This window comes from Clupea harengus, chromosome 19 (genome assembly GCF_900700415.2).
Source record: "Clupea harengus chromosome 19, Ch_v2.0.2, whole genome shotgun sequence".
NCBI classification, from domain to species: domain Eukaryota; kingdom Metazoa; phylum Chordata; class Actinopteri; order Clupeiformes; family Clupeidae; genus Clupea; species Clupea harengus.
The window spans coordinates 8,711,850-8,726,849 of NC_045170.1; the positions used below are offsets into that span (position 1 = coordinate 8,711,850).

The following is a 15,000-nucleotide window of genomic DNA, read 5'->3' on the forward strand; positions in this document are numbered from 1 at the left end:
AAGAAGTATTATCATGTGCAGAGCAGAGTGCCGTGTAGACGTGTGCCAGCAGTGGGAGCAGTGGGAGGGAGGGCTGCTGGTTGGGAGGAGACACACGGTGCCCTTACCAGGATGAAGAGGCCCTCGTTGGCAAGGGTCTGATGGTCGGGGATGGTGGAGAACACAGACAGCACCAGACAGCTGAAGACCAGCAGGAAACTGAAACACAAACACACACACACACACACACACACACACACACACACACACACACACACACACACACAAACAAACATTCAGGTCAGTAAACACTTTACACACAAAATATTAGTGGGCCTTTGAGCCCAGCAATCCTTATTTAGACTACACAAGAGACACAAAACACTTCCACATGAGGTTAATGCAGTCTAGAAGGAAATAAATAAAATAGGTTAGTTCATAGAACTCTTTACCCTTATTACTGGTAACAAAAAAAGTGTTTTTGTACTATAACAGAACCAGTGGAACAAGGACAGAACGTACAGTTCCGCAAGAGCTGACATACCCACACTTTTTAACCACCACAGGGGACCCTCACAAAGTTCAAAGCGCAGTTTGGCATTCAGATGACAACAAAGCCATAATGAGCCTTTCTATTGGTGGAATACTGAAAATGTCACCATGGCTGCAGCTTTCCATTGGTGGGGCATTTAAAGCGCTCACTCCTGTCTGACGGCCGCGAAAGCCAGTAATCCAGCCTGGCATCCGCATCGCCGCACACAGATGCAGCTAATCGCAGCTTCTCCGGACTTCGCTAAGAACGCGCAGCATGCCGATTCGGAAAATCAAGCGCATAACAGCGGAGATTAGGCCCTGTGTCCGAAGCCAATCCCTGGGAACGCCGCCGACTCTTTGAGGGAACCCAATCTTGGGCTGCCCTCACAGACTCCGAGAGGCGGGAGCCCTCACCAGGTGTGTCCAGCTGAGGGTTATGGGACGAAAACAGAGACGAGCCTTGAGCTCCGGCTCGTCTTACCCACTTCTCTACCCTCCTTCCTTCCCCTTCCCCTCATTTGGGAGCATGTTTAGTTTGTGTAGCCTGACAACAGCAGCTGTTGCTGAGGACAGCACCACACTCCCCCTAGCCCCATGACTCTGAGAACGGAACTCCAGACAGTCGAGCCTAGCAATGTAGCCAATTCCCTGTCTAGCAATCTGAAGCACACGCTCGATATAGTTTAATGTATTGACCACACTTGTCTACGCATATTTTCATCAATCATGCTTCACATAAGAAACCACACACTCTCATCCACCCAAAAGGTAAAGGCCAAGTGTTTAGTAGACGCTTTTATCCAAAGCGACGTTCAGTCAACTTGCAGTGATCAGGAATTGAACGCCAGTCAACCTCTTGCAAAGTGGTGACGCTAAGCACTGCACCATAGTGCTAACTTACATACATACATACATAATATACACACGCATATCCCTATAAAGACAACAGTGGGTGAGAAATTGCAAAAGCTTACAAAACTCTCGACAGTCAGACTCTCCTCTAAACAAATATGGAAAAAAAGAGATGTGGTGTCAAAATCATTTTTGTCATGCATGATTTTAGGATTCATTTTTGGGATATGTTTGGGCCGGTGGCAGGAGTTTGACTACTGAACTGACCAAAGCAGTTTCTTGGACAGACACTGAGCTGGAATGAGCACCTTTACAAAATAGGCTTTCACTCCCTCCTTCACTGTTAAGGTAGTTACTATATTATATATATATATTATACTTTTATATATATATATATATAGTTACTAATTTAGTTACTATACGCTTTTAATCATAGATCTTTATAGTTATTTACCAATAACCATAAGTGGACTTATGTACATAGAAAAGCACAGCATGTTGACTGAAAGTTGTGTGTTGAAGTGTCAAATACAGTACCTTTCCCAAAGCCTTTTGGTTCTTTTATAGTTTTATACATGAAGTTTATATTTAACTTTTCCATGAGTGTCACCAGGTTGTGCTCCCCCTCTTTCCCCAACCACAAGATCTCCCCCAGTCTACAAAAGGGCCTTTGCCATATCAATCCCATCCATCAAACACAGTCAAGAGGCTGTGGGAACCATGTGTGCACCAGGGGTTGCCCTCTTGCGGCCTCATAACAGTCAGAAGGGGAACCGCATGTTTCATATTGGATTTACCCACACAGTGAAAACTGTTTTAATAAGTCACATACTCCTAAAATACATAAACAGTGTACTCGCAAAACAAGTCCCCTTTGTAATTAAATAGCAGAGGACAACATGGAACCGACACCCAGTTGTGTCACTACCGACATAAGAGGCCCCTCGAAATAAATTAACTGCGTTGACATGTGCCCATGAAGCATATTGTATTTCTGTTTAATTTTTCCTCTTTTCTCACATGTTCAGTTTAAGTGCCAGTGGACTGCTCTGCAATTAATGCCTTCATTTAGTTTGAAACCCACACCATACTAAAATCAGTCAAACAAAACAACAAAGTAAGTCTATAAATACTTTAAGTAATTACACAGGCCATGTCTTATGTCTAAAAGCTTGGTTAATTGGCTCATAGGGGCCACATTTGGACACTGGCACAGACAAAGTCAGTCTGACACTAAAACCACAGTTATGAGCTGGCAAACAGGAAGTGTGTGGAAACAGCTTAGACTGTCTAAGAAGGAAATACAAACAGTCACCGTGCCATTCCTGCCATAACAGTATTTGTGTGTGAATTTGTGTGTGTGTGTGTGTGTGTGTGTTCGTACCTGTGTGCGTGTGTGTGTATGTGTGCGCGAACGCGTACTGTTACGTAAGCATGTGAGTTGTGTGTGTGTGTGTGTTTGTGTGTGTGTGTGTGATTCCTGTGCCACTTCCCAGACCCAATTCTTTAGCTGGTCTGGTGTTCTGAATCCTAGTTGGTTTTCTTGGACCAAGATTCCCAGACAGAGATTTAGCTTGGCGGTGGATTTATTAGCATTCTGAATAAAGACTCTCCTGTGAAAGCCATGTTTGGTCGAGGACAAGGTCTAATTCCCCTCCCTGAAATAAATGTTGAGGATTGATTTGCTTAAAACCACTTTGTAAATGTCTATTTGTTGTAAATGTTTTTCAATGACAGAGGTATTCGGTTCAATTTCTCAAAAGAATGAAGTTCATTCAGTTATTCCGTTCATTTTGCCAAAGTAAAGGAGAAACCAGTGCAATATGCAATAAATATACAAAGTCAGCTAAAATGAGGGGGCACATTAGATTTGTGAGAGAGGAATATTCATTGCTTAAGGGGGAAAAGATAATTAGTGTATTTTAGTGCAATTAAGGGTTTTCGCTAATTGCTTCTTTTCACCCCAACAAAGTTGGCCAGCTTTCACATAGGAGGTTGAGATTCTAGATCATCCCAATATTTCATAACAAACAGGAGTATGTACAGACACATACACGCATGCACACACACACACACACACACCACACACACACACACACACACACACACCCGTGTACACAAACACACACACACACACACACAAAACACACTTACACCCGTGTACACACACACACACATACACACACACACACACACTCACACACGCACACACACACAAACACACACTCACACTCACACACACAGGCATAATCTTTCTTTCTTCATCGTGCATCGTCTGCATTTGAGGGGCTTTGTTGGACTCTGTAAAGTGATCCCTGAACATAACCCTGCAGAAGAAAGCCAAACTTCCCCCTGGCCAACGCTGGCACTGATACCTCAGCATCCCAGCATCCCACTGCAACACAGGCAGGGCGGAAGAGGGGTGGGGGGGGGGGGGGGGGGGGGTCAAAATCAGCCCAAACGGCTCGCCTCCCCTCAGTCTGCCCCTCGGAAAAATGATGAAGTGGGTAAAACGATCGACATCCAAGAGCATGCAAAGAGTATGTGCAGCGCATCACATTTCAGCTGAGAGGCCTCTTTTCGGTCGGCCCAGAGTTCCCCGTTTCAGTGAAAACTGTCAATTAACAGGAAAGAGAATGAAAGGGGGAAAGGGGCAGAAGACAAGCAGAACTGAAATCCTCGGGCATCAGCAGAATGCCGCTCGTCTCAAGAGGTCACATGAATAGCGTCTGGGTAATGGCTAACAACTAACAACATGCTAACAACAACTAAGCACAGTGTAATCACAAATACCCACTCAACAACTCAACAACTGCTCCCATGGTAACAGGATACCAGCTGACAGCTTACTTGGAAAACCAGAAAAGACACTCTGTTGTGAAGCTTTTACAATACCTTTGTTAGAATGTTATACATAAGTGTCTTTGAGAACTTTGAAAAGCGCTATATGAATGTGATGTATTATTATTATTATTATTATTATTATTATTATTATTATTATTATAAGTAATGCTAACCAGCGGGTAAAGTGCCATGCAGTGAGTAGCACCCATGGGTTTGAGCCTCCTTACTAGCATGCCTGCCCACCTCCCATGTTCGAGGTTGTGAGTTCTAGCCTGGTCTGGGACTGTGTTAATCCATACAACGCAGGTTACACACAGAGTGTTAATGTATACTTTAATGGTAATGTATGGTCATGTTATTTATAGTTTGTATGCTTTCACACATACACATATGATAGGTGGTTATAAAGTCAAAGCTCTATGTCCTGTGTGTACGTCCTGCACACAATATTGCACACCATGTCTTAACTGCCACTGATCAAGAGAATTTTTCTTGTCACCATTATGTAACATTTCATGTTCTGTAGCTTTAAATGTAATAAAAACAAATTGAATCTGCAGGTTAAAGCTACACACTAGAATTTAAGAGGTTTCAAATTATTCCATTGAGTTCTGACCATTATCCAGTGTTCTGAATTGGATTTCCATCCAATTGAATTACTTATATACTGTAAATAGCCTACACAAGACCCTTATTTAGATCACATTGAATAAAAATGGCACGTATGCTAACTCGTCTGGCTCTGTTGAGTGTCTATCAGTCTACTGTCAAAAAAGTACAGCTGTTTTTCACTATTGAAAAATCACGTAATGAACAGCTGGTTGTCACTATTGAAAAATAATGTAATGTACAGCTGGATGTCGCTTTTAAAAAATAACCCCCTTCAGTATGACCTAAATCTTTGCGTTGAGTTCCTGGTGACTCTACACTCCACAACGATCTCAAACGGAGGAAAAGTTCAAAGGCATTATGGGTATTCAGAGTATTGTTAGTTCTCTTCATATCTGATTCACAGTCGGTGCCTCTTGCCACGGTAGTTCTTGATCTGCTACCAAAACAAACCTCTACAAAATTCCTTCAGCTTACCAGAGTCATTGTCATTGTACTACTTGCTTCAAACATAGGCGCTGCTACCTAAAACCAGACACAGCCTAATGCCCTTCGTATACACACACCCTATACCACTCTATTTCCTGGCTGAGCTGACAGTGGTGACCTCAGCTGCAGTATATGTCCGAGGCTTACAATGCCCTTGGGTAGCAGTGCCAACACGAGCCCTCTGCACAAGCTGAAGACCCTTATATTGACTGATACCCCTCTTCAAAGAATAACACGTCCATTTTCTGATTTAGTAGGGAATGTCAACTTCATCCATAAATAATCAAATGTGACCAAGCAATATGAGCTGGTGATATAACCTCAGGTTACCAAGAAGAACCAGGGGGAATTGGCAATAACTTTGAGGAACCATATTGATATATCTAACGACCAAACACTGTCATAGCTTGTACATTTCACTAATCCCTCGCTGCTCCCCGAAGCGGAAAGCGAGTCGGTGCACAGAGCTTAATTTATCTCAGTTTATTTAAGCTTTCTACTTGTGCCCGCCGACAAGCAAACATGAGGTCAGCCTCTGGCACGGTGCTTGAAAACAGACGTGTGTTTTGTAACCTGCTCGCACGGCGAACACACTGCAGAACACAGGCTCTCTCTCCGCATGGCGAACACACTGCCAGAACACAGGCTCTCTCTCCGCCATGGCGAACACCACTGCAGAAACACAGGCTTCTCCTCTCCGCATGGCGAACACACTGCAGAACACAGGCTCTCTCTCCGCATGGCGAACACATCATGCAGAACACAGGCTTCTCTCTCCGCATGGCGAACACACTGCAGAACACAGGCTCTCTCTCCGCATGGCGAACACACTGCAGAACACAGGCTCTCTCTCCGCATGGCGAACACACTGCAGAACACAGGCTCTCTCTCCGCATGGCGAACACACTGCAGAACACAGGCTCTCTCTCTCCGCATGGCGAACACACTGCAGAACACAGGCTCTCTCTCTCCGCATGCGAACACACTGCAGAACACAGGCTCTCTCTCTCCGCATGGCGAACACACTGCAGAACACAGGCTCTCTCTCCGCATGGCGAACACACTGCAGAACACAGGCTCTCTCTCCGCATGGCGAACACACTGCAGAACACAGGCTCTCTCTCCGCATGGCGAACACACTGCAGAACACAGGCTCTCTCTCCGCATGGCCCAGGCCTCGGCTGGAGTTCGGTGGCTACTGCAAGGACCAATGGGCTCCCAGAAAAACCTTAGTTTGGTTATTATTAGCAAAAGCCTGAGTGCTGCAGATTTATTTCCAGGAAAAGACAGTGTTTTACCGACATGTTCTAGAGATGTTTTGAAGATGAGAAATGTCCTCACAAATTAACATATGATCCTCTGAGGAAATGTGTGGAGAGTGAATCCACGAATCCATGAATTTTGCCATGAATAGGAGTTTGAGAACGCTTAGGTCATCACCTACAGTATCCTAGTCCAAATAGTAGTTCAGTAGTTCAAATCTCGACCTGTCTGAACTACAGATACAAATACAGACAAAGAAAAAGTGTGATTCCACCAGAAAACTACGTTTGGTCCTCTTTCAGTAACTTGATGGTAGATAAAGGTGAATGAGTGAATGCTTGCACATACAGACACACATTCACACAAACACACAAGTACACACAAGTACACACACACACACACACACACACACACACACACACACACATATACAGACACACACACACACACACACACACACACACACACACATATACAGACACACATTCACACAAACAAACACACAAGTACACACACACACACAAAAACACACACACAATTACACACTCGGCCCCCCTACTACATTCTTCCACAGGCCACCTCACTGCACAGTGAGAGCCTGCACCTCTGATTGAATCAGCCCAGGATGATGGAGCTGACATCAGTGACACAGCAGGGAGGAAGGGATGGTGTGAAGACATGAGGAGGAGAAAGACAGGATGAGAGAGAGAAAGACAGAATGAGAGAGATAAAGACAGGATGAGAGAGAGAAAGACCGGGAAACATGGGAGATAGACAGTAATGAGGAGAAGGAAAAGACTGGGAGGGAAATGGTTTTTAAAGGATGAAATCCAGTGGTGGAGTTGGTCATCATTAGAGCGTGATGCAGACAGTGAGTGTAGTGGAGAGAGAGAGAGAGAGAGAGAGAGAGAGAAAGGGATAAAGAGAGAAAGGGATGAAGAGAGAGAAACAGACAGAGGAGGAGAGGAGGCTGCAGGTAAGGGATGACGATGTGCTGGGAGTCTCTGGGGACTGGCATGGCACAAGCAGGTGTTTGTGTGTGTAGATGTGTGTGTGTGTGTGTGTGTGTGTGTGTGTGTGTGTGTGCGTGTGTGTGTGTAGATGTGTGTGTGTAGATGTGTGTGTGTGTGTGTGTGTGTGTGTGTGTGTGTGTAATGTGGCGCCAGAACAGATCGATGCAGCTGTGAATGAACGTGCTAAAGCAGCATTGACCTGTGTTCTATACACACACAGACAGAGCCTACAGACATACTCACACACATAACACATACTCACAAACACAGTCTCCCTACTTGTCTCTCCAATAAGCCTCTCACTCACACACACACACACACACACACACACACCACCTTTATAGCTAACTAAAGAGGCAGGTGATGCAGAAGAATGGGTACCTCTGTGAGCAAGGTGGTTAGAAGAGAGAGAACAGGAAGGAGTAAGGAGGTCCATGGAGAAAAAAGAAATAGAACAGGAAAGGAAAGGGGGTTGGTGAGAGGAAGTAGGAGAAAGACAGAGGAGAGATGAGTGTTGGAGCAGAGGAGAAAGGTGGTAACCGAAGAATGGCATTATAAATAGCGTCTGTATCCTCATTTAGCACCTGCCAGCAGAATGAGCCCAGGTACACGCCACCCTCCTGCCACCCCTAATCCCCGCTGATAGATGTCTGCAGAGACCGTCAGCTCTTCGAGGGGAATGGGGGGAAACACACACACACACACACACACACACACACACACACACACACACACACACACACACACAAATACACATGCTCATGCATGCACACAAATACACACGTGCTAACAAATAAACCAGAAGTGCCTTTTTTCTCCTCTGTCAGCCAAAAGCAGCCAGCAGTGTACTTTAGCAGCTTTGGTAACCTCAGAAGGAAACCATGAAAGCTCTGACTCATGACTCTTTCTGAAATGGATGAGATGTGTTTGTGCAAAAGTTGTTCTCGCATATGTGTGTGAGTGTGTGTGTGTGTGTGTGTGTGTGTGTGTGTGTGTGTGTGTGTGTGTTTGTGTGGAGGGGGGGGGGGGGGGGGGGGCATGCTCTTATTTCTGGTTTACTCGGATGCTTCCCATCAAAGCAGTCTATATTGAATAGCATTAACTATTAAGATCATTTCATAATATACACTAATACAGACATAATCATGACTATAATAATAATAATGAAGGCAAACCAGGCAGCACTTAATATGGGTGTGCAACTAGATATGTTTGTGAGTTGATATACACTTTTATATAGCATTGTGGATACACTCATTTATTAATTTCTGTCCTAAGTGAAAATGTTACACTTTTACTGCTTCTTGAAATAGGGTTTCCATATGCCATCGCCTGAAAAGCCTGCTGTGGCTGGTGAAATATTGGTATGATGTGATGACATGAAGGCCTTTAACAGTAGAAGTTCTGTACTTTTTCATGTGTTTTCTTGCCTCCTTTACAAAGCAACTTTCTCAGTAAAATAAATGCTATGACACAAAATCTGCATTACTAGCTCACAGTGGACTTGTGTATGCATCTTGAACAATATACTATACACCAGACACAGACACAGTGACAAAAACACTTTCCTCACTTTTTGTGTCCTATGACTGATTAATGCAGTAAACGCAACAAGGAGCTTGAGTAACGGGTATCCTGCCGTATAGGTATAGTTATGGTATTTAGGAGAAGCTTTAGTCCAAAGCAACTTAGAAAACATTCAAAAAACTAATAAGCATAATGAAAAAGAATAAACGAAAAACTTTAGTTCAATTTAAAGTAAAAACAATGAATTGCCTTCTCACCTGGCTGTGTATAACTTGAATGTCATGAAATTACACAACTGGAAAATATATAGTCACAGGACTAGGTGAGACGAGGAAGAGATTTATCTGAAGAATTGCCTTGCCCGTGTCCACTCTGTGTACTTACTAGTTAAATAAATCTGAAACCGCCCAGCTAGTAAGACCGCAATTAGTTAAGGTAACGACCGTGTAACATCATGCCAATCCATGTGTTTCTGACAAAAACACAGGTACTACCATACCATATGCTCACCCACCTCTGTGTGCACAGGCCACACAAACACACACACACACACACACACACATACAGTGGCCCACTTTATTGTTGAAAGGTCCGCTGTATACACTCAGGGCCCTAGTTTGAGGGCAAAAAACAGCTGGCGTAAAATAAAGAATATAAAATAATTTATGTTCATGACGCGACGCTACTGGTGACTGTATGTGAAGAGATACTGATTTCTCTCTGGGATATCCCAGAGAAAGTGGGCAGGGTCAGAAAGCACTGGATGCTAAAAACGCAACCTGCTTGAGATGACAGATCGGATGATTGGCCATTTTTTTTAAATATTTTGTAATTCAAACATATTCAATCACGTATGACAAGGGTTTTAACAAGATAAACATGCTAGACGGCAGCTAGAGGCTATTGAAACCTGGATTCCTCTTTGTGTAATCAGTTGTATGCAGATGTCTGATATGGTGTAGTGTATGGTGCATAACTGGACACTGCACAGATGTAACAGATGTAACGCAGTGTGGTCACGTTCAATCATGCCTGGCTGAAATTGTAAGAGATATCTGATGTGAAATCAAAATCCATTTGTGAATCAAGCCGCGTCAGGAAAGTGTCAAAAATCAACAAATAATCAAAGGGATGTTCAGGAAATGGCGAGCGGTTTGTAAATGTACGTTTGTAAGTCTGTAAATAAGTGTGACAGCTTTTAAATTGTTAAATCGTGTGACATTTATATGTGAATCAGTATATGTGAAATACATTTGTGAATCGCGTTACATTTATTTGTACAGTTTGAAATTATTCTAACTCCACATCTTTCAGTCTAATTATATAACATCATCTGAATAGAAATAACAAAAAAAAGTAATTGTAACATTAGTTTACTGCTGACTGCATTTGTTCATGTAGGACAAATAAGACTACAAGGGATTTAAGACTAAAGGGATTTAACTTTTTTAAAAGTCTGCCAGGATATATGGTAACTTAAAATACATCCAAGATAGATTAACTGCATTAACCCATAACACAAGTTTTCTCCTGTTTCCTTGCATAAACAGAAATGTGTCGGCATAATGCGCCCCTCGTAATATTTTTTGCCGGATAGACAGATCAGGACTGGCCGGTGATGGTTTGTTCCCTATCAGAGAAGAATATGTCGCCATGCCTATCGCAAAAATCCACGCCTCAGCGGAATTTTGTATTTATTGCCAGAGGCCCTCTGGGTACTATATCCCTGTGGAAGGATATTTCGTTGTTCTTCTTGTTGTCAATATGCCTTTAAAGCTCTGCAAGTTTTTGTCCTAGAGTCATAAAAAGAACACCCCCAAAAACCTTCAATCATCTACATATATGCCACTTGCGCATCAATGTTTTTAGTTAGAGTAAATATACAAAAACATCAAGGCATGGCAGACTACCTAAAAAAGTCTACCAGGCCTCAGTGCCCAGAGACAACACACCTGGGCAGAATAGGCCCGGTTCCGCTGCCAATCTAGGGCCCTCCGTATAAACTCATGGTCATGCCATTTGGGGTATGATGTGCTCCAGCTCTCGTACATGCGTGTCAGAGTGCGGATGATGCATGCTAAACTGTGACCTATTGTCTAAGCAGGTTGAGCGCAGCTGCTGGACTGTGTCAGACGATCTGGCACTGCCATGCCAACATGCTGAGACCAACAGACCATCTGAACATCAAGCAATACACTCTACAAAGCTGAGGCTGACACACACACACACACGCAAACATGCAGACGCACACATACACACACACGCACGCACCAACAAAATGTATTGCTCTGACCAACGGACATTTTCACAATTTCTAAGCACAAGTCTTCATCATTGTAACTTCAAATGAGTTTAAATGATCAGTCCACTGACATTAGAATCTAAAGGGAAGCCATAGCGCTTGTTACTTTAAAATATAGTCTGAAAATGTTTAAAATGTGTAAAATGATCTCTCTTTTTCACACTCTCTCAATACCATTCTACTTTTTCAAAACACTTCACACATTCACCATATCATTAGACTAGATTAGTGAACTAAGATGTGGATACCTTTGCATTGCCTTGATACTAAATGCATTCAATGACCACTTCTTCCAAAATTCATGAATACCGCTCTTAGTCAATGTTTACCACCTTCAAAACTACAGCAACTTTTGCAGACATTCAGAGATGTTTTGTCGATTACTGCAGTATATTTAAGTCATGGGCTCTCAATGAAAGAAACTGACCCACTAACGCAACTACAGAAAATCCCCCACACTCAATAGTGGTATTTACAATATTCTGACATGCAAACCAAAAAAGTTTGTTCTTGGTGTCCTGAAAGCTGCCTGCCTTGACATATTTGTGGAATATGGTGGATTGCTAAAGATGTTTTTCTTAAGACATATAATTATAAGACAGGAGAGAATGTTGCGGTGCTGTAAATGTTAAGTTCATAAAAAATCTGACGCCAAATTCAGAGGACACCATGGATCAGCAATAGGGCTGCAGTACACTTCTAGTGGTCTCATGTGTTGTTGTTTTGTACTGAACTCGCCCTTACAGTAGTGTGACTATGAAATATGTAGAGAGTACTTAATTGCTACACTTCCTGTGTGTGTGCATGTCAGCTGGTGAATGTATGTTTTTGTTCCTGATGTTACCAAACACTTGGCAGTCTCTCACAACAGCTAAATACAACAGCTGAGGAGAACTTTGTGTGTGTGTGTGTGTGTGTGTGTGTTTGTTTGTATGTGTGTGTGTGTGTGTGTGTGTGTGTGTGTGTGTGTGTGTGTGTGTGTGTGTGTGTGTGTGTGAGAGAGAGAGAAAAGAAAGTGTTGTGGGGAAGAGGGCGACAATTTGAACTGGCGTTCAGAAGGTCCAGGAGACCATCTGAGTGTGTGGCATGGAGTGTGTGTGCGCGTGTGTGTGCGTGTGTGTGTGTGTGTGTGTGTGTGTGTGTGTGTGTGTGTGTGTGTGTGCGTGTGTGTTTGTGTGTTTATGTGTGTGAAAGGGCGGGGGTGGGGCGGGGTTGGTGATTGCGACCAATGAAAACGAAAACCCCAGTGCTCCACAGACAGCACACAAATGGCTGCCAGCAACACCCACATACCTCCGCCAGCAAACTACCATTCAAAATGACGTGGGTAAAACAGAACCCGGCGAGCGATTTAAAAATGAATAAAAAACACTTAGTTGAAGTTTCTCCAGTGAGTTTGTAAAAACAGTTTGGATTACGGCACTGTAATGTAGTGGGATGTATTTCATTTGGCCCTTGGCCTGGTCCGTGGGCCCCCCCATATCAATCTGATTCATGGAATTCAGTGATTTACGGAGGCAGGACTTGGCAAAGCCTTCCTTCCCACATTCCTCTTCTGAGGCGGAGCGTTCACAGTTACATCTCTCTTCAAATACCATTCCACGACAACTTAAGAGGCCATTGATGGAGTAACATTTACCATTTACGTGGCAATCCCATTTATTTTAGTCGAAAACACACTAACCTGGACTATTTTTTATTTCAAACTTATTTCACAGCGGCAGAATGCTCTTTCCACACTCACACTTTCACGTAAGCAAAGACAACAAACAGTGCTTGATAATGTGTTGTGAATCGTAAAACCCACTGGTGAGTAAAGGAATGCGGGATTTAATAGAGTCAAGTGGTCATAATGGCGATGGTAATGTTGCTATGGCGAAGCGAGGGGGGGAGGGGGTGCTCTCGATCACCGCGAGTGCCCTGGGCCTGTCCCTTATGCTGCCTCAGGGTTATTGGCAGATCACATTATGTTTGAACAGATTAGCGGTGCTTAATTGCGCCCAACTGGAGACGGAAGAGGTGTAATTAATCTTTAATCGAAGGGTGAGCTTATGAGAGAGGTTGTGTGGGTAGTGGTGTGACAGAGTGATGATAGTGGTGGTGTGAGAGAGAAACGGGTCCAGAGAAAATGGAGGGGAAAGGACAGAGCTAGGTGAAAGGGAGTGTGCAGAAATGAGGAGGCAATCCGTCTCAATGAGTCCACATTAAATGACTGCCCCCCATAAGCTCTCTGTAATCAACAGAGACTGTAGTCAGCTAATTATGATATCCCAACTGTGATCCACACTGTCCATGACTGAGGCAACCTGGCAAAAATTAGCACCACAGAAAACTCTGTCGGTGCTCTGTGCGATTCTGTGTTCAGTGCTTGTCTGTGCTCTAGTGTGTCTAGGCTTGTCTGTGGTCAAGCATGTCTGTCATTGTCTGTGCTAAAGCGTGTCTGTCATTGTCTGTGCTATAGCGTGTCTGTGCTTGTCTGTGCTCTGTGCTTGGCTGTGTTCTGTGCTAAAGCGTGTCTGTGTTTGTCTGTGCTAAAGCGTGTCTGTGCTTGTCTGTGCTCTAGCTTGTCTGTCATTGTCTGTGCTAAAGCGTGTCTGTGTTTGTCTGTGCTAAAGCGTGTCTGTGCTTGTCTGTGCTCTGTGCTTGTCTGTGCTCTGTGCTTGTCTGTGCTCTAGCTTGTCTGTGCTCTAGCTTGTCTGTGTACAGCAGCTCTTGTAGGGTATACTTAGAAAGTTTTTACAAAAATCTTAGACAGTCAGCTTCACAGCAACTTTCAGCTGTGCAAAATAAAAACTTTTTGTCTAACACCTTTAATGAAAATTATAATAGTTTTCTCCATGCGTATAATTTATTAACGTGACACACTATGACACCTTAAAACACATGGAAATACCAGATGACACATACTCGCACTCACAAAAAGCCTGCCTTTGTCACCTTTGTGTATTGCAAAGTGCCTGATACACACACACACTCTCACATACACACACACAGACACACACACACACACACACACACACACACACACACTCACAGTGTTTAGGTGCTGACATTTCACCAGTCAATGCACTGTTAACCTCCCCTCTTAAAAAAGCCCAGACGGGACGAAATAAAAAGCTCTTTACACACTGAGGCGGAAAAAGTGAAGTCAGAGCGTCTGAGAGTAACAAGGTTGGAGAGAGGGAAAAAAAACAGGTGAGAGAGAGAGAGAGAAGAGGTTCTGAGAGTGGGGTGGGCTGCGCTTGATGTAAACACATGTAGTGTAAGTTGGCAGGGGGGGGGGGGGGGGGGGGGGGACTAAACATGAGTCATGTCCTCCTGGGTTGTTAGTGCGCTCAGACGAACAGCAAACCTCACAGCCAGACTGAGGGAAGCTTAAGAAGCTTTTTGATCTTCGTGCATAACTCACTTCAGCTGAGAAACATACCAAACACTGGACTTCATTTCTGGATACCACACCAGTTTAAAAAAGTTGCTGGACAAAAAGATGTTCATTCTGATATTCTGATATATGTATTGCTACATCCGTTTCCCTGTAGCACATCCACATAAATACAGTTAAGACAAACATTTATTTTTTAGGGGCCT

At 43.6% G+C, this 15,000-nt stretch overlaps 1 protein-coding gene across 1 annotated transcript in view; it reads right to left on the reverse strand.

The window, feature by feature from the left end:
* The window catches only part of LOC105904915 (potassium voltage-gated channel subfamily KQT member 4), a 72,075-nt gene that overhangs the window by 33,352 nt on the left and 23,723 nt on the right, over positions 1-15,000 (reverse strand). Inside the window, exon 2 of the mRNA XM_031585976.2 lies at positions 108-198. Within this exon, the coding sequence (XP_031441836.1) occupies positions 108-198 (91 nt within the window). The remainder of the gene's footprint in view (positions 1-107; positions 199-15,000) is intronic.